This window comes from Oncorhynchus mykiss, chromosome 16, assembly GCF_013265735.2.
Source record: "Oncorhynchus mykiss isolate Arlee chromosome 16, USDA_OmykA_1.1, whole genome shotgun sequence".
NCBI lineage: Eukaryota > Metazoa > Chordata > Actinopteri > Salmoniformes > Salmonidae > Oncorhynchus > Oncorhynchus mykiss.
In genome coordinates, this window is record NC_048580.1 from 47,289,472 (window position 1) to 47,310,453 (window position 20,982).

General features: G+C 43.0%; 2 protein-coding genes across 4 annotated transcripts in view; both read left to right on the forward strand.

The window, feature by feature from the left end:
• The first annotated feature begins 116 nt into the window (after positions 1-116).
• mxra8b (matrix-remodelling associated 8b) lies at positions 117-11,733 on the forward strand. The gene is made up of 10 exons (XM_021566188.2): positions 117-422; positions 3,730-3,756; positions 3,967-4,272; positions 4,374-4,475; positions 4,581-5,063; positions 9,732-9,896; positions 10,075-10,105; positions 10,232-10,314; positions 10,473-10,526; positions 10,654-11,733. The coding sequence occupies exons 1-10, from the start codon at positions 404-406 to the stop codon at positions 10,677-10,679; spliced, it is 1,296 nt and encodes a 431-aa protein (XP_021421863.2). The 5' UTR covers positions 117-403; the 3' UTR covers positions 10,680-11,733.
• A 462-nt stretch (positions 11,734-12,195) lies between these two features.
• Positions 12,196-20,982, forward strand: part of dvl1a (dishevelled segment polarity protein 1a) — a 49,480-nt gene continuing 40,693 nt past the window's right edge. Inside the window, exon 1 of one of the 3 annotated variants that reach the window (XM_036947077.1) lies at positions 12,196-12,970. In XM_036947077.1, the coding sequence (XP_036802972.1) occupies positions 12,801-12,970 (170 nt within the window). In that variant the 5' untranslated portion in view covers positions 12,196-12,800. The remainder of the gene's footprint in view (positions 12,971-20,982) is intronic. The other 2 variants (XM_036947075.1, XM_036947076.1) reach the window with 2 other exon arrangements.

The window sequence follows — 20,982 nt, forward strand, 5'->3', positions numbered from 1 at the left end:
ACAACCTCTGTTTCATTGAACTTGGGAGTCTGAAAGATGTTAAGCTGACATAGTCCATTGTTGTTCAGTGAGTGACAAAATGGTAAAACAATATTCTGGTGTCATGTGATATTAGGTCAGAAGAAGTGGTCACTTTCAAAGATGCCAATGTGAAGCAGGAGACGAGAAGATGCAGTCGGTCTGTTTTCTCTGTCGCAGTGCCAGGAGGTGTAGGGTTTCACAGGCACGTGTAGGAGGGGCATACCCTGCTGGTCTAGACTCTGGAGAAGTCTAGTTTTGTTGTTGACGCACTTTCTTCAGGTGTTGCTTTCTTCTGTCCATTGATGCACACACATCACCGTGTTGCAGCCTACCATCTTTTCTCCCAGCTTTCGAGGCGAAGTTGGACAAGACAGACAAAGACATGTTGCTGCTGTTTCTGAGTAAGTTCCAATTTTTGTTTTTACTATAACGGAACAAAAACTTCAATGTTTGTCGACCCTGCGCCAAAATGATGACGTTAGTCGACCCTGCATCAATGCAGTCAATGCAGATTCATTTAAACGTATTTAGCATTATAGTATTTATCCTGATACCTAGTAACTTTACCCTGCCTTTAGGTACAGACAATGTCTACCTCAAATACCTTGTACCCCTGCATCAATGATCTGTTAAATGTACTCTGTATATCACAAAATTCTTAAGTAAAATAGGTAAATAAGAATGGACAATCATGTCTGCCTCGGGTATTTGGTGGCGGTTGGGTGCTTTTCTTATGGGTTCACTCCAATGTGTTTTGAGTTAACTGCGGTCAGAGTGAGAGAGTCAGCACAATCCCTGTAGCCTGTCATTATATGTGCCAGTAAATGAGGGAGAGTCTCACCATAAGTGGGCTGGAGTTACTCAAGATACAGGGATTACCACTTAAACTCAATTTAGGGCCTTAGTCTCCTATATTGAATAACATTGTCTATCAAAATGTAGAGTCACCGATTTTCATGAATTCTTACTTAAAAATTGTAATTATAATGACAATGTTCATTGAATGATTTACCAATATCGTGGTCGTTGCAGAAGTTGGTAGGAAGGAAACCAATTTATTCTGCGTATCAAGTGTCCATGCATGCCCTAGGCTAGAGGCAAACTGCGATTTACAGGAATGGACAGGAAATTCATACCCTCTTGTTAGGGACGTTTTACAGATTCAGATATTGACTGATTCCAGCCTCGGCAAAATGTCAACAAAATGATGCTTATCTGGCAGGATGTGCCTTCTAGAGCAAAGAGTGTCTCTGAATTGACCCTTGTGTATATAGCTGAATCTTGGTTGAGTTATTACTGAGCGGTGCTGTGTGCTCCTCAAACTACAGTGTCATTGGGGGAGAAAAAAATTCCTGCACATAGTTTAAAAAAAAAAAAATATTTCTTACAAACTGTCTATCTGTTTGTGCAACTAAACTATGTATTACCCTCCTGAGCAAAATAATACAGCATGTACATGTTTTTTTTTACTTTAATCATTTTTCCACATTCAGTAATGTGTATTATTTCTGTAGCGATTCACCTTCAGATGTAAGTTATTGTGAAAGTGTCAGTCATTTAACATGGCAATTCAGTAGCAGGTAGTTAAATCTTTAAGTGTTAGTTTTGTATGTCTGCACCAGAGACCAAGGAGACATTTACAGGGTATGATTATTATATATATTTTTCTGTCCACATAATTGTTTATGTCCTTCAGTGCTGCTCATACCACAGTTCTCCATCATGGTGGCACACATATAACCAACCTTGGACTTACGCTTGAGCTCATGGACTCGCATAAACATGTTGATACTAGAGATGAGACGTTGCCTCGTCTAGATGGTTATATCATAAGAAACATCAGCACCTCAAGTTCAATGACTTCACCAAACAAGAAATAGTCATTTTAATCGTAGGAGAACCTTTGAAATAAATGTTATTTCAATGCCCCTAGAGACCAGCAACTAATCACATAGGGAGTAAGTTTACTGACCGTAAATAAGTAAAAACCACAGTTGATGTGAAACCATGACAGGACTGTATTAGAATGCATCAGAGGAGATGAGCAAGCATTTCCTGTTAGTCTACACCAGTTGTATTTGGAGCATGTGGCATTTTACAGTTTAGTCAGTAAGCAGACACTCTTATCCAGAGCAATTTACAGGAGCAATTAGGGTTAAGTGCCTTGCTTAAGGGCAAATTGGCAGATTTTTCACCTTGTGGCTCGGTGATTCGAAACAGCGACCTTTCGGTTACTGGCCCAATGCTCTTAAAACACCTTAAGGATCCGCCCCTTTTCAATTTTCGCCTAAAATGACATACCCAAATCTACCTGCCTGTAGCTCAGGACTTGAAGCAAGGATATGCATATTATTGATACCATTTGAAAGGAAACATTTTGAAGTTTGTGCAAATGTTAAATGAATGTAGAAGAATATAACACATTAGATCTGGTAAAAGATAATACAAAGAAAAAAAACATGTTTTATTTTTGTCTTTTTTTTGGACCATCTTTGAAATGCAAGAGAGAGGCCATAATGTATTATGAAAGACCAGGCGCAGTTTATATTTTGGCCAGTAGATGGCAGCAGTGTACGCGCAAAGTTTTAAACCTATCCAATAAACCATTGCATTTCTGTTAAAAGTGTTGTTTCAAGACTGCCCAAATGTGCCTAATTGGTTTATTAATACATTTTCAAGTTCATAACTGTGCACTCTCCTCAAACAATAGCATGGTATTCTTTCACTGTAATAGCTACTGTTTAATTGGACAGTGCAGTTAGATTAACAAGAATTGAAGCTTTCTGACAATATCAGATACGTCTATGTCCTGGGAAATGTTCTTGTTACTTACAACCTCATGCCAGTCACATTAGCCTACATTAGTTCAACATCCCGCAGGGGACCTACCGATCCTGTAGAGGTTTTTAACTACTTGATTTGACGAGTCTCCCTTAGTCATATCACTTTTCCTCATGTGAGGGGATTCTGTCAGATCAGCAGATGAACAAAACACCTGGTATCTACTATCTCTGCAAACCTCACAACTACCCCTTAAAAACAGCATAGGCCTACTCAAAACTCTAATAACTTTCCATTTTTATGGTGTTAATTTAAACAAAACATAAGCCTGCCTGCTAAACCTCTAGGATTGATCGAGAATAGCTCCCCTAACATTGGTGTATGAAATACAATAGGCATCTATGATCTAAGTAATGGTCACCCAGTTGTAGCGCTGGGCTGTGGCAGTGGGCACTGGCTGGCTGTGTTTACCCCCAGGACTTTGGCCTTGACAGTTTTTAGCAGGGGAATGAATAGAGCCTCTGTGTTGCTGCCTGGGCTGTATGCTTCTCTCTGCAGCTGGCCCTTAGGTAAACAGCAGATGTAATAGCGCCTAGTGAAAATCTGGGTTAGAAATAGCAGACCTGCTACGGGAATGCCTTCAGTCCCAAAAGGCGAAACATTGAAATTTAGAGAAGTGTATATACTTCTCCCTGTCTCATTCTTGCCCCTTCTTGTTGTTTTTCTCTTGACCTATTTTCTGACTCTTCCTCCACCCAGTTGTCTCATTGAAGCAGCTGTTAGACCAGCCAGCCTTAACTACTGTATAAGCTATCCGTTCACAACAGCGCAGTGACCACAACTCTGTGGTCAGCTCAGGTCCAACCCTGCCAGATGGATAGTTATGGTTCCTATGATGACAATGGCATTTTCTGTTATTTGTTTCAGGTTCTGCTGTCTTCTTCATGCCCAGTGGTAAGTCCCCATAACATGCAACCTTGAGTGTTTTACACATTTTTATCCACAACATTTATGCCTCTATTTGCTGTTTACATTTAGTATAAGTGTGTGTTTTTTAGGGTTATGTTTTTTTTTCTCCATGATCTTGTTGAGAAATGTTTTAATTTTGTGTGTTTTTTTCCTGTTGCAAAATGTACAAAATAAGTCCTGTGTGTGTTGCATTAGCATGGGGCCAGAGCAGCAGCAGTCTAGGTGTGGTGGTGGAGGCCCGCAACATCACCCTCCCAGCCGGGACCCTGGCGGTACTGCCCTGCAACAGCCCCCGCATGGTGTGGACCCGGGACCGCCTGAAGGACCGCCAGAGGGTGGTCCACTGGGACCTGGTCCGGAGCATACCGGAGTACTCTGTGGAGAGGATACTGGACATGTCCCCCGGGGTCAAAGAGAGAGTCTACAATGGGTTCAACAAGGGCCGCATAACCATCCCCAAAACCGCCTTCACTGACGGGAACTTCTCCCTCGTCATCAACAGTGAGTTGGGCCCGTGGTATACTGTATGCTCATAACTGTACAGAATATTACACTCATTTATGTTACTCGAGAAAATGTCATTGGAATGTGTGTTATGCCAGATGTGGGAGCAGCTGACCGAGGTGTTTATAGTTGTAACCTGCACCACCACTACTGCCAGCTGCACCAATCCATCAAGATACAACTCAACACCACCAAGTCAGGTGACTATCCACAATAGGTATCTGAATCATGATGATTTGAATAGTCTTCCATACAGTATCTATTATGCTTAAATCAAAAATGCTATTCACCCTGTTCCATCTCAGCCCGTAAGGAGAAACGGTACTGGGACGGGGACAAGACAGTGTTTGTGGTGTTGCTGGGGAGCTCGGTGGTGTTGCCGTGTGTGAACCGGCGGCCCCTGTGGACGGAGGGCCAGCAGGAGGACCAGCAGCAGGTAGCCCACTGGGACTGGCAGCCCCCTGGGGTGAGACCTGATTTGGCTGACCGCCTGGTGGACCTGTACGCTTCCGGAGAGCGCAGACAGTATGGACCGCTCTTCCCTGTGGATAAGATGAGTGTTTCTGAGGATGCCTTCTCTGTAGGGGACTTCTCTCTGACCATCTCTAACCTGCAGCCCATCGACAAGGGCCTGTACTCCTGCCACCTGCACCACCACTACTGTGGCCTGCACGAGAGACGCATCTTCAGACTCATGGTGGGGCCTCCACTCCCCCCGCCTCCTCTGGTCCTCACTGCAGCTCCTGCTGTCCCCGCTGTCCCCCACGCACTCCCCAATGACGACCCAAGTAAGACACTCGGCATATCCCTTTCTCTTAGGGTTTATTCTCTGATTGGAAGTGTGAACCATTTTTCAACTTCATTAGAACATGGCGGGTATAGTTAGAATAAAGCCCTTTCTCCTTTCTTTTCAACTAGAAATCATTCTATCCTCTCTTTATATTCTCGTTCACATTTTCCATGAGCTTCGTTTTCCCTAATCTGATTGGTGTTTGTGTCTGCCTGTCTTTACAGCAGCCTGTGTCTAACTGTTCCTGGGGTATATTTATGGGTCATATTTATAGGCATTTTTGGCCAGTTATGTCAGTGCATCGTTGTGCCAGATCTCTTCTCAAACCTTTTCTCTGTCTGCACAAGAGGAAGGGGGAGAGAAAGAGGGAAAGAAGGAGTGGGCGAAAGAGGCAACAAAAACAAAAGAAACAGATGGAGAAAAAGAGGGTGAGAAAAAAAGAATGAAAGAATGCATTTGGCCGCAGATGAGCTGACAGCGAGGGGGAGAGAGCGAGAGAGCCCTGGAGTGTTGAGAAAGGGGAGAGGATTTTGTTTGGGGAATCTGACTGTTGGCTGCAGGCAGCCTGTCTGAAAGGCCACTATAATTGGCCAAAACGGAAGTGCTCTCATTTTCATTGGAGACCTTTTTAATTTTTCTGTAGTTGAGCAAATGGCTTAGTTTTACAGGAGGAGCCATTATAGCTCAACAGGGGCAGTCAAGCCAGACTCCAGGGGAAGGAGGGCGCATGGTGTTCGTCTCTTTAAGTTTCATTATCTCTCTACAGTAACCTGTCTACAGAGTCTCTCTCCATCACTAGTCTGATTCTCTCCTTCTCCCTGGCCTCTGGTTGGGGCGTGTTTATCAGCAAAAGGAGGAAATGTGCTACATCTGTTCAACACCTGGACCAGCTGGGACATGAAAGGGGAACAGTGTTGGCAAGGGTTGGTTCAGTGTTAGATGTGGATCCTCCTTTGTCCTTTTAAGATGGGTTGATCCATTTAACAGCATCGTAAAGTATGCAGGGAAGACATTCACGTGGATCAATGCAGACATATCTTGAGTTCTTTGCTTTGATTTTTACTTTTTGACTTCATCTTTCTTCTACTTAGTGGTGCTTTTTCCCTTGTTAAGTCCGGCCAACTCTTATCCCCGTCCTCTGCAGTTGCAGCAGCCATTATCCCACTTTTTTATTAGACTGTAATCATATATGGCAAGCTAAAGTAGAGCTCGGTGTCGACGTGAGCGCCAGAACCTGGATAATTCAGCCAAAACATTTAGAATAGAAAATAACCAGAAATGCAGACCTGGTCGGATTCCTTCAGCTCATTGGCTTGCTAATTAACCACAGTCTTTCAACAAGACTAAAACCACTCGCTGTGTGACCTCTGCACGGCACATGTCACATTGTGTTTTCTGCGTGTAAGTTCTTGCCTGATCTGTCAGGGGAATGGAAACAGGCAACAGCTGAGATACGGAGAGAGAACTGAGGCAAGACTAATTGTTCTCCAGGGATAGTTGACCTTGACCATGACACTGCAGTTTCATGCATATTAACAACATTCAAAACAGACAAGAGATAATTAGCAACTCTGATGCCACTTGGGAAGTGTTGAATTAGATTAATTCAATACAATTTGTTCTGTAAGACTGGTGCAGTTTGCAAGATCCACGCAGGGATGGTATCTGTCCTCCGCTCATTTCTTATTTAAAGCCTGCCTCAAGCTAATACCTATCCTCAGGCTAGTTTAATCAGTCATGATGTGTCATAACATACAGACAGACCAGTCAAAAGTTTGGACCCACCTACTTATTCAAGGTTTTTTTTCTTTATTTTCACTATTTTCTATATAGTTTTGACGTCTTCACTATTATTCTACTATAACACACATGGAATCATGTAGTAACCAAAAAAGTGTTAAACAAATCAAAATATATTTTAAATTTGAGATTCTTCAAAGTAGCCACCCTCTGCCTTGATGACAGCTTTGCACACTCTTGGCATTCTCTCAACCAGCTTCATGAGGTAGTCACCTGGAATGCAAGTTAACAGGTGTGCCTTGTTAAAAGTTAATTTGTGGAATTTCTGCGTTTGTGCGTTTGAGTCAGTTGTGTTGTGACAAGGTAGGGGTGGTATATAGAAGATAGCCCTATTTGGTAAAATACCAAGTCCATATTATGGTAAGAACAGCTCAAATAAGCAAAGAGAAACGACAGTCCATCATTACTTTAAGACATGAAGGTCTGTCAATCTGGAAAATGTCAAGAAATGTGAAAGTTTCTTCAAGTACAGTCGCAAAAACCATGATGCGCTATGATGAAACTGGCCCTCATGAAGACTGCCACAGGGAATGAAGACCCAGACTTACCTCTGTTGCAGAGGATAAGTTCATTAGAGTTACCAGCCTCAGATTGCAGCCCAAATAAATGCAACAGAGTTCCACTGTTCAGAGGAAACTGCGTGAATCAAGCCTTCATGGTTGAATTGCTGCAATGAAACCACTTCTAAAGGACACCAAGAAGAGACTTGCTTGGGCCAAGAAACACGATCAATGGCATTAGATAAGGTCATTTAGAGTAAATTGCACCTCAGATTGCAGCCTGAATAAATGCTTCACAGAGTTCAAGTAACAGACGCATCTCAGCATCAACTGTTGAGACTACGTGAATAAGGCCTTCATGGTCAGATTGATACAAAAAACACTACTAAAGGACACCAATAATAAGAAGACTTGCTTGGGCCAAGAAACATGAGCAATGGACATTAGAGCGGGGGAAACCTTGAATTTTTGGTTCCAACCACCGTGTCTTTGTGAGATGCCGAGTAGGTGAACAGATGAACTCTGTGAAGCATGGAGGAGGTGGTGTGGTAGTGCTTTGCTGGTGACACTGTCTGTGATTTATTTAGAATTCAAGGCACACTTAACCAGCATTGCTACCACAGCATTCTGCATCGATACACCATCCCATCTGGTTTGCGCTTAGTGGTGCTATCATTTGTTTTTCAACAGGACAATGACCCAACACACCTCCAGGCTAAGGGCTATTTTACCAAGAAGGAGAGTGATGAAGTGCTGCGTCAGATGACCTGACCTCCACAATCACCTGACCTCAAGCCAATTGAGATGGTTTTGGATGAGGTGGACCGCAGAGTGAAGGAAAAACAACCAACAAGTGCTCAGCATATGTGGGAACTCCTTCAAGACTGTTGGAAAAGCATTCCAGGTGACTACCTCATGAAGCTGGTTGAGAGAATGCCAAGTGTGCAAAGCTATTATCAAGGCAAAGGGTGGCTACTTTGAAGAATTTAAAATATATTTTGTTTTGTTTTTACACTTTTTTTGGTTACTATGTGAGTCCATATGTTTTATTTCTTAGTTTTGTTGTCTTCACTATTATTCTATTCTGTAGAAAATAGTACAAATAAAGAAAACCCCTTGAATGAGTAGGTGTGCCCAAACTTTTGACTGGTACTGTATCTGCGGATGGGCCAAGGAGAACAGATTTAAAAGAAACAAATGCCTCTAGGTGATGGAAAGCAAAAGTATTTTTAGTGTCATCAGCCTTCCCAGGCTTGGTTAATACAGGTCTCCACCATCATTATCCCCAATTACTATCATTTCTGTTCTCACCCAGCAGGTGAGAGAGACCTGTGTAACAGTGGCAAGCTGATTGATGGTTATGGTGCAATAATTGTGTAATGGGAAGGTATGGTACATGTTATTGTGTGCAGATGGTTTGGAAGTAACAATTTGATATGCCAATTTGTAATAGCTATTTTCGTTGATTTAAATCACATGGTTTTCACAGTTAGCAAATCCCGTTCTCCCCCGTCTCTGTTAGTTTGCTTAATTAATTGTCTGAAACCTGGCAGAAGTGGTGTTTGTGTTGCACAGAGCATGACTGTGAGGTGAGTGTTGTCAAATGTCTGCTTACACTGACCAGTCAGACTGGTGGAGTTTCAGGGACAGAGAGGCAGCAACAGCTAGGGTTAATTCTTTATACTTTGCAAAACATTGTCTGTGTTTATGAGAAAAGGTAAATATCTGGAAAACTAATTTGGACAGGCTGACCGCACATAACAGAATTCCTCCCCTCGGTCCTTCCTTTCCTCCCTCTCCTTTTTCTTAGTTAATCGGTATTTCTCTTTTTAAGGTATGCAAGTCATTACAGGTCAACTCTTCCTTTACTCACGGTCTCTGAAAGAAATTAAAACCAGCCTAAAAATAGTGGCACAACTGTTTTTCAATGATGCAGAAAAAACATGTAATTGTCGTTCAAAATGCAATATCAATGGAAAACACTGAGAGTACAAAACATTATGAACACCTGCTTTTTCAATGACAGACTGACTGGGTGAAATCTATGATCCCATTATTGATTGTCACCTGTTAAATTTGCTTCAATCAGCGTAGATGAAGGGGAGGAGACTGATGAAAGAAGGATTTTTAAGCCTTGAGACAAGTTGGGGGGGGGGCAGCTCAATATTAGGAAGGTGTTCTTAATGTCTTATACACTCAGTTCAAATTAAACCACATGTATTGGTTATATACGATCATTAATTTCACTCAACATGGATAAAACAAAAACGTGACTAATGTAATGTTCCACCACCAGCCTGTGTTTATAACACAATGAGTGTTCATAGCAGACCAGTGAACCCACAGTGTTGTCCTCACACCTTCAGGCCACAACGTGGTTGAACTTGAGAGGCCACGAGTCGTCAACGTCATCCTCCCTGAGCACCGAGGGCACTTCTTCCAGCAGCTGGGTTACATCCTGGCTACCTTCTTCCTCCTAGCCTTCATCATCACAATCGTCACTGTGCTTACCCGACGACGCAGAAAGAGAGGTAGCGTGTGTGGGTCTCTCTACTGTATGTCTCTCTGCATGTCTCTTTATCACACAGACACCCTTTGAATGTGCTTCAATTTACACATGTCCTTGATTTAATATTTAAATCACTTGAGTGGCTGTGTGATTTTGTGACCTGTAAATGGTGTGTTAAAGGTGTGTAAATCTTGTTTCAGGGCTGGAGTATGACCTGCAAAGATCTAAACGGTGAGAACCGATTTAGTAAGGTGGTCAGCGGTCACACTTGATAATGAGAATATTACTCATTTTAAGGAGGACCTGAACTCGCTGAATTTTTATGACTAACCACTTCCCTCTCTTACTGGTAAACAGGAGGGGTCATGTGACTGGCCATGAGGACATTGCATTGGACGCCACAGAGCTGAAGGTCTGCAACCAGGAACACCTGAATTCAGGTAAGGCTCCCATGCTGCCTGTAGGCCCTACCTCATATAGACTAGAGAGTTTGAACAGGGCGACTGGTATCAATAATGGCTGTTGCTGCACAGAGCTCATACCGTATATCATGACATGTCAAATTGAATGACCAACCCTTTTGCATTTCTATCCTTAGATTACAAAAACAACTTACTGAAAGAGAGAGATATGTCCAAAGACCGCAATAAAGGTAAATGCATGTGACATTATGGGTTCCAAACCACAATTTCATGCCTAATTGAATGGCTTTCTTTTTGCTAATGTCACTTCTCATTTCTTTCCTATTATTCTCTTCCCTCCTCCATATCTCTCTCTAGAAATGGATGGAAAGTTGTGGAAGTGAGACAGAAATAACTGATATGCTGCTGGCTGGTCCAGGGCAGACGTACAGGATAAGGAAGTAAACGATTATAATGGTGGAATTCAAAGCGGAGGGGGGGGGGGGGGGGGGGGGCTTTCTCTTTCTATAGACACCCCCTTACCAAACTCTTACCAAAACATTTCTATTGCTGCGCCAGTCAACGTTTTTTGTTTTATATTTTCATACTGGTAAAGTCTGTATTATGATCTGCTGTGATTTTAACATGGCTAGATATGTCTTCAATTTTGTATTACACAGATATTTGATGCCAAGTATTTTATAGAACAATAACACTGTGTACTGTACAACCTTCCTTTTTGTATGTAACAAAACACTTTCTGTCACTGTATTCCTTTAATTCACCCTTCAAACTTTTCATTTTCAGAATGCATGGTGTCTTTTTAATGTGTGTGGGAGAACTGTCATGTTCCATGTGTGATTTCATAGCTCATAACGCATTGAGTAAGTTTATAAAAAATATTTCCACCAACCTTGCTGTAATTGACTGTTAACACATTACATTAAGCCAACGTATCCTTTCTGTAAAGAGTCATAAGTAGTTTATAACCAGGCTTTTAATTATTCCTTGGTAGATTGCTTATAAGACGTTATCCTTACCAAGTCCATTTGTGATTGACGATCATGGACCACAAAGAAGGCTATACATGTAATGGAACTCAGGAAAACAAGCCTTGAACAGAATCCAGATGTGTTTTTTAGGAATGTGTGTTAGGATATGTACGTTTGCCTGTGAGTGATTGTCTATTTGTGTAATGCAGGCTTGCAGTACACTGTACAGTTTGGAGCTGTCAAGTTGACAAGCCAACGAATCTTGCAATCTGGGTTATTAGGATTCGTGTAGAAACGGGAACGAAGAGGACTAAGTTTGTAGAAGACGTCATATTTTTCAATGACTGTAATTGGATAAAGGGGTCCTGACACTTTCAGTTTGGAAGCTTTACTTACAAGCAAGTTATCTGTGCAGTAGCATGCTGGTTCATTATCTTCACTAATAAATATTAATTTAAAAAAACAATACTGGGTTGACCATTATTTAATGATTGTATTACAATGTGTACATTGTGCTACTGTTGTATGAATAGGAAGAACATCTAAAGCCAAACCCATTGCTTTAAATCAATGGCTAAATAAGATTTTCTTGAAGAGAGAGCTTAACAAGAAAAATTGAAATGAACCTTATTCAAGAAAATAACGTTTGTCATTAATGGTCAAGAGTATTTGCTGGTAGAGGTTAGAAACCACCATTCATTCCATAGCTTTCAAGCAGTTGCTGTAGATAGACGCTGCTGCCACTGTACAGCAGCACAAGACTACCATCTACTGACGAATTGGACGGAAAGGTGATCAAGAAAATCTGTACACCTTGATGATAATATTGACAATTATCATAATTATTGTAATGAATTAGTAATTATTACATTGATTTACAGTGATATTGGGTATTGGATATATTGTATCAAGGTTGTAATACTTAGATGACTGTAAAGAAGGCTAATAATAACGACGATAATGATTTAATATATTTAGATATATCTAATTTTAGTAATCAATATAATTATCAATATTATCAACAGTTAAGACTATTACTGAAAATCAACACCAAAGGTTTACTGAATAAAATGTGTTCTCCAAACCCTTCTTTCTTTATGGTGCAGACTGCAGTACTATCTGTGACTGGTACCGTATAATGGAGAACATTAGCAGTCTAGCCTAAACACACCACTAGATGACAGCAATGTCTAACGAATTACTGGAAAAAAATGGAAATATTACCAACTCGATATCGCAAGGATGTGGACCGTCCCTTCCTGTTTTAGTACCGAGAGAGCCACCGTACCGAGACACATTGGAGCTGGAATACAGTCACTTAGAACTCGATTATGTCTAGATTTCTACTTAATTTATCAAAGACAAGGTTATTTATTTTCCAGCGTGAGGTCTACAGTTATATTTATTCATGCTGTCACGGTAGCATTTCGTCTTAGACGGATAGATAGACAGACAGCCTCATAAACCTATTTATTATTGCACTGCCAACCCTTGTTCCTTTCCTGTGTCAATGATTGTCCTACCCTCACTCTCATGGCGGAGACTAAAATAATATATCACATTGACGAGGAGGAGACTCCTTATCTAGTGAAATTACCCGTTTCTCCTGAGAAAGTCACTTTAGCGGATTTTAAAAATGTCCTTAACAATCGTCCGGTCAATAGCTACAAATTCTTTTTCAAATCCATGGACCAGGATTTTGGGTAAGTAGCCACCATGAAAGCGTCCAATTTCTTCGCCGTGTATGTTGTAGTCTTGTTTTTTTTATTTTTTTTTTTATCATAGAAGTAAACATGTAGCCCAGCCCTGGTTGGTTACACTGACAAACATGTGTCCAATTTCACAACAAAGGTTGCAACATTGTAACATTCGCGCAGGACTGTGCGGTGTCTAATCTGCTGTTTGGCACCTGTTCATTCATTGTATCCAATGCGCAATATAATAGATCCTCATTTGAAGTTCGGACCCGTCACACCAATATCCCATGATGACACTTAACATGATCCGCTTATATTGTTGTCGATGTTGGTTGTGAGGTTACTGTAGCCTGGACGTTTATAAGGCTGCGCTGTGTGGTCATCATCATGTAATAAGCATATCTAACATGATATGCTACGTTGACAAAGCCTCCACATGTTCGCTGTTGGGCACTAGCTCGGGGTCGAATCCAAATGAATTATTGCCAGACAGGTTTCTCTTGTGTGTTTATGACTTTGGAGCACGTATGTGAATAGGGAATAAAGAGAGAGAAGAACATCAAAAGTAGAATGGAGATTGATGCCGATAATGGCCACATAGCCTAACTGTAGCCAATCACGATTTTCAGGAGACAGCCATCAAACGTGACTGCGTGACTCTATGATGACAACTTTGACATATATATGTCTTGTTAATCTTACTTAATGTAATAACATAGGCTATTACATTTCATCTGATGCGTCAAATAAGCTTCTTAAATATTCCAATTGACTGAATGGTCACAGTAGGGATCATGTATCCCTCTCGTGGCCCTCTGTCTTACAGGCACGCGCACGAACACACACACACAAACACACACACATCGTTTACATACAAAGGTAATAACCTCCGATGCTAGGCAGAAGGTGAATCAAGCGAACATGGAAAACACAACGCGTCATATGCTCGTCGTACATGTTACAACGAATGGGTTAAACATCACCTCGTTGACTTAAAAGCTTACTCTTCGTTGTTTGGATTTGACCATTTTTGTCATTTCGCCATGGGACTGTAGGCCGCAAATCAGCTGAAAATGCTCTGAGTAGAAACATGGCTGCCCGGTAGAAGAGCACCCCCTGAAAGAGGCGAGTGTCGTGGACTGACGGCCTGCCTTAATCGTCTAATGTAGCGCAAGAATTTGCTTGACATACCTCACGTAAATGTGCCGAACAACCTTGCTAACACTAATACTCTATTTAATAAGTAACTAGCGTTGTAATTGCCCATGTCACTGCTTGTATAGTTATGCCTATTGTCCTGTGAATGGACAGTGTACAGTGGACTATTTTGGCCAATAGAGTTCCAGTGATAGCAATATAACTTTTTTCTTTGTGACCTGGTGGCATGTCATCAGACATTTAATGAATTATCACTGTCATCAAATAGGTTGGTATATGACTGACTGACTGACTGACTAGATGTTGAATAGAGATGTTTTTATTCTAACCTATGGTCTATTCACAGATTTCTTTATTTATTGTAGAGGGGATATACCCTCTTTTTTTCTCAAACGGTATTTACTAGTATTAGTTCAGAATTAATACAGGAAACGTTCATGAGTAATTCATCATACATGCTAAATATAAGAATGAATGATTGTAGTTAGACCCATGTTTTTATTATAAGTAGTACATCCTCTCAACCTTTTCTTTGCGCTCATTATTATGTTGTCGTCACTCAGTCTTTCTGCGCAGACTGATACTCCCCCAGCCATACAGGCCTATAGAGATGGTAAACGTTTCTTGTTAATAGAAGGTGTTTGACCTCTCGCCCTGCGCCCCACGCCCCCCCACCCCCTGCTCCCATACATTCAGACAACATGGACACCTCCAATAATAGGAGGTCAGAGGTCCACTTGTTATAGAGTCCTCCTTGGAGGATGACATATTTGTGTCAATGTCTGTTTCTCCTCTGACAAGCTCACACCATCACAAGCATGTTGCCAAGCACCACGCACGCAGGCAGGCACACACACACACACACACACTCACAAAGTAGTTCTATAGAAGCCCCAACTCTCCATCTGGTGTGAATATGATTGTACTGTCCTTATTTGGATTGAGTCATCACAGTGAGTCATCATATTGACTGTTGTATTAGCTGGTGACTTTGTGCTGAATGCAGTCAGCTGCTATCCAGTAGCCAGTAAGGTACACTTAATTCCTTTTACCAATAGGTTATTGTGCTACTGGACTATTGTTCCAGTAATTCTGCTATTGAAGATGTTTAGAGACGATTGGCGAGCCCAGCTGTTTTTAGTACCAGGTTATCACAAACATCAAAAGATGAAACCCACACACAGAGAGACAGGCAGTCCTTTGTCTAACACACACAGGCTAGAAACGTCACTAGCTCGGACATTTCCCACAGCAGGCAGCATGACCTTGTGAGGGAACTGGTTTTTACTGGTGGCAGGTTAGTTAGTTGGGTCTATACTGTGGCCTCAGCAGGGCCTTCTGTCCTGTCCCTCTCCCTCCAGTCTGTCCTAGTGCAGGACTGGGGCAGACTGCTCCATGGGGCCCCAGGAGAGATGATCCACCACCTGATTAGGAAAGCAAACACAACATGTTTGCTCTAAAGAGTTAAAGTTAGGGTTAGGGGTTGTTGAACACGCTACAGTGTACAGTGTTTTAGGCCTATTCAATCGTTCACAAGAGCTGGTGCTATGTGTCTTGTCATGTCAATCAACAAATTCGATCTATTGGTATCTGTACTAGGATATCAGTGTTAAATTGTTTCACACACTGAACATCACACGTGAAAGTGAAATCCTTGAGCAGGCAGTGTTGTACTGGCTGTACAACTGGCACAGTACGGAAACAACACTGATGGTCAGGGACACACAAAGGATCAAATGGCTGGTACCACATAGATTGCATAGGTTGCCTTTAGACACTAATTGGTCTTTTGACCAATCCGATCAGGTCAGATAAAGATCTGATGTTATGGGTCAAAAGACCAATAAGTGAAAAAAAAAGAATCAGAATTGAGCTACCTATATAAACGCAGCCAGAGAGTTGCAGACAGTACTGTATGGCTGTTAGAGAAACTAGCTGGGGACTTATAAGACTCCTGTAGAGAGGAAACACATGGAATCCCTTGCAGTTATTAGACAGTGTTTGATTTGTAAATGTTCAGTCAGTGCAAGGTATTACCTAGTAGACCCCCTGTTGTGAAGGGGAGGAAGACAATGTTTTATTTCATTGTAATGAAATATTCCTTATGTGCTAATGATATCAGGATTAGTGAATGTGCATCACATCATTTTTTTTATGAATTGTTTGCCCAGAAAATAAATTAAGTCCATCTGTGTATGATTATGCATAGATTGTTTAGCTTATATCTCTTGACGTATTGTGTGTCTGTAATTAGCAGTTAAAGCATAGATTTGTGTAGCATAGAATTTCAATCTGGGTTGCTGTTGAGTTTTTATCCCACAACCGCCTGGTAAAAACACAAATTAGTAGTGATTTGTATTTTTCCAGCAAATTCACAGTAAATTCAACCCATGTAGTAAAATAGCCTTACAGTCTCAGTATCACTTGATAGCTTTGATGTTGATAATATGCTGTTTTGCCATGGCAACGGTTGAGATGTTTGTTTGAGACCTCAGTAAAATCTTTGTCATAGAGGCTCTCTGACGCTAATGATATAAGGCAAGGACGTCAGTGCTCTTGGTATGATGAATACTCTGCTGGTTCTGCACATGCTCTACTCATTTACATCACTTAGAATATTCATGTTGTTATTATTACTGTACAGTAACTTGGATTCGTTTGAGAACCTGAAATTTCAGGAAGAGGAGGGAGGGTTGAGGAACTGATCCTCTTCAATTATTAAAGACATTTTCATCCTCATTTGATTCACACATATTTTGTGTACTCTGACTGTTATGGTGAGTGAAAGCCTTGGACTATGGACCAGTGTACAGCCGGCAGGTTGGTCGCCCCACCTGACCCTGTGCTGTTGGTCCAGACTATAACCAGCCTTCTGGTTGGTCGCCCCTCCTGACCCTGTGCTGTTGGCCCAGACTATAACCAGCCTTCTGGTTGGTCCAGACTATAACCAGCCTTCTGGTTGGTCGCCCCTCCTGACCCTGTGCTGTTGGCCCAGACTATAACCAGCCGGCTGGTTGGTCGCCCCTCCTGACACTGTGCTGTTGGCCCAGACTATAACCAGCCTTCTGGTTGGTCGCCCCTCCTGACCCTGTGCTGTTGGCCCAGACTATAACCAGCCTTCTGGTTGGTCGCCCCTCCTGACCCTGTGCTGTTGGCTCAGACTATAACCAGTCTTCTGGTTGGTCGCCCCTCCTGACCCTGTGCTGTTGGCCCAGACTATAACCAGCCTTCTGGTTGGTCGCCCCTCCTGACCCTGTGCTGTTGGCCCAGACTATAACCAGCCGTCTGGTTGGTCGCCCCTCCTGACCCTGTGCTGTTGGCCCAGACTATAACCAGCCTTCTGGTTGGTCGCCCCTCCTGACCCTGTGCTGTTGGCCCAGACTATAACCAGCCTTCTGGTTGGTCGCCCCTCCTGACCCTGTGCTGTTGGCCCAGACTATAACCAGCCTTCTGGTTGGTCGCCCCTCCTGACCCTGTGCTGTTGGCCCAGACTATAACCAGCCTTCTGGTTGGTCGCCCCTCCTGACCCTGTGCTGTTGGCCCAGACAATAACCAGCCGGCTGATTGGTCGCCCCTCCTGACCCTGTGCTGTTGGCCCAGACTATAACCAGCCGGCTGATTGGTCGCCCCTCCTGACCCTGTGCTGTTGGCCCAGACTATAACCAGCCGGCTGATTGGTCGCCCCTCCTGACCCTGTGCTGTTGGCCCAGACTATAACCAGCCTTCTGGTTGGTCGCCCCTCCTGACCCTGTGCTGTTGGCCCAGACTATAACCAGCCTTCTGGTTGGTCGCCCCTCCTGACCCTGTGCTGTTGGCCCAGACAATAACCAGCCAGCTGATTGGTCGCCCCTCCTGACCCTGTGCTGTTGGCCCAGACTATAACCAGCCGGCTGATTGGTCGACCCCTCCTGACCCTGTGCTGTTGGCCCAGACTATAACCAGCCGGCTGATTGGTCGCCCCTCCTGACCCTGTGCTGTTGGCCCAGACTATAACCAGCCTTCTGGTTGGTCGCCCCTCCTGACCCTGTGCTGTTGGCCCAGACTATAACCAGCCTTCTGGTTGGTCCAGACTATAACCAGCCGGCTGGTTGGCCCAGACTATAACCAGCCTTCTGGTTGGTCCAGACTATAACCAGCCTTCTGGTTGGTCGCCCCTCCTGACCCTGTGCTGTTGGCCCAGACTATAACCAGCCTTCTGGTTGGTCGCCCCTCCTGACCCTGTGCTGTTGGCTCAGACTATAACCAGCCGGCTGGTTGGTCGCCCCTCCTGACCCTGTGCTGTTGGCTCAGACTATAACTAGCTTTCCTCCTGTCCTGGATATAAATAAACAACTCTAATCCCTACAACACACACAAACGCGCACACAGACACACACACACAGCTGGCCCACCACTAGAATATGTAGCAATCTCCCTGTAAATCCTCTGCCATTATCCTGTAAAATCTGTTAAGACTCGTTTAAGCTGCCGGATTTGAGAAGTGAGAGTTGTGAGGACGGAATAACCAAGAGTCTGACACCCTTTTTAAACGCAGCCCTCCTCTGTGTGTGTGTCACCTCATGAGACAGCTTCTGGATGTATTTAGGCATTGGGGAACTCGGTGTGGCATATTCTGCTGCTGAAATCTGTTTGAATATGAAAGTATGCATGAAGAAAGGTCATGGTTTACAGAGACACATCATTTTGTTTGCTTTGGACGTGTGTCTGGATTCCTTTGGTTTTAATGATTTTAACAGAAAGTGTGTGTGTGTGAGAGAGAGAGAGAGAGAGAGAGACAGAAAGAAAGAGAGAGAGAGAGAGAGAGAGAAAGCCATAGAGAGAGAAAGAGAGAGAGAGAGAGAGAGAGAGAGAGAGAAAGCCATAGAGAGAGAAAGAGAGAGAGAGAGAGAAAGCCATAGAGAGAGAAAGAGAGAGAGAGAGAGAAAGCCATAGAGAGAGAAAGCCATAGAGAGAGAAAGAGAGAGATGATTCATGTTATAGGTCAACTTAAATCACAAAAGCAGGATACTTGACCATTAATCGATCAATATGATGTTGTTAAATTTGGAACAGGTTTCAATTAGCACTCACTTCTAACAATATATAAGAGGCCCATTGTTTGTATTGACCGCTCCCACATCCTCCCAAGTTACCTTCAGTTGGTCATGTGGCTCTGCAGCGAGGATGCAAACACTTCCTACCTAATGATGTGAATCACACCCCCTCTTCCTCTCTGTGGTGGAACAGAACAGGCCACACACACAGAAGCATTCTCTCTCTGTGTTAGTCAGTTCCAGCCACAAGACTAGGTTATCTCTCTCTTCCACTCCCATAATACAGTATAATACAACCACAGCAGCACACACAGCCACTCGCTGTCGTCATGTGAGTAGGAACTCCTGGAAACGTGAAGGGGGGAACAACTGTAAATCAATAGAGCTGCAGTTTCGGAGAAACCCCGTGTAAAAGTCTTCATCAGAGTCTTTGTTGCTTTTCTTTGAAGTAGTGTCTCTGTCCTGTTCATGTTCCAGGACTCTCTGGGAGACAGTGATATGTTGTTGGGTGAACTATACTGGTTAGATAAAGATACACTGAACTGATCTTTTCAGAATTCACACCTATATTGGCTAATCCCACCTCTAAAATAGGCATAACTGCAGCCCTATGGTCCAGGATATAGACTGTGTGTCTATGTCTTTGTGTGTATCCCAGGCCTCCAGACCAGGCCTGCTCTGAGTCTGTAGTCTGTACTCTGTGACAGTAGCCCAGCAGGTGTGGCTGGTTAATTCTAAACGCTGTCCCAGGGGTTAGAGGGTAACTAGGAGGTATTTTTGTGGGAAATTTACGATCTGAGATGTACACACTGAAGTAGACTCACACTCAATCCCTCTATTAATACCCCTCTGACTCCTGGCAACCCTGTCCCTGGGTGGAGAGGTAGGGTATATCCTATTTGGAATGTGGATATATTATGACGATAATGTATACTGAAAAAAACATGAGCGCAATATGTGAAGTGTTGGTCCCATGTTTCATGAGCTGAAATAAAAGATCACAGAAATGTTCCATACGCACAAAAAGCTTATTTCTCTAAAATGTTGTGCACATCCCTGTTAGTGAGCATTTCTCCTTTGCCAAGATAATCCATCCACCTGACAGGTGTTGCATATCAAGAAGCTGATTAAACAGCACGATCATTACACAGGTGCACCTTGTGCTGGTGAATATAGAAGGACACTCTGAAACGTGCAGTTTTGTCACACAACACAATGCCACAGATCTCTCATGTTTTGAGGGAGCGTGCATTTGGCATGCTGACTGCAGCAATGTCCACCAGAGCTGTTGCCAGAGAATTGAATGTTAATTTCTCTACCATAAGCTGCCTCCAAAGTCGTTTTTAGAGAATTTGGCAGTACGTCCAACCGGCCTCACAACCGCAGACCATGTGTAACCACGGCAGCCCAGGACCTCCAAATCCGGCTTCTTTACCTGCGGGATCGTCTGAGACCAGCCACCCGGACAGCTGAGGAAACTGAGGAGTATTTCTGTCTAATAAAGCCCTTTTGTGGGGAAAAACTCATTCTGATTGACTGGGCCACCCACGGCTGCGACGTGAAATCCATAGATTAGGGCGTAAAGAATTTATTTCAATTGACTGATTTCCTTATATGAAATGTAAGTCAGTAAAATCGTTGAAATTGTTGCATGTTGCGTTTCTATTTTTGATCGGTATATATTGTGCGCAAGATAAATACAAATTCAATGTATTTCCCCAATGCCCAGACCTGTCACATATACACACCAGCACAATGCACATGCCGTTGAGCGGAGTGCTTGTCCATGTTTCTGCACCATTATCATGTTGTTGTGCTTAGTCAGGG

Coding starts and splice junctions, on each gene's coding strand:
- mxra8b (XM_021566188.2), top strand. Junction 10,106..10,231: donor GACCTGCAAAGATCTAAACG/GTGAGAACCGAT, acceptor ACTGGTAAACAG/GAGGGGTCATGTGACTGGCC. Junction 10,315..10,472: donor CCAGGAACACCTGAATTCAG/GTAAGGCTCCCA, acceptor TTCTATCCTTAG/ATTACAAAAACAACTTACTG.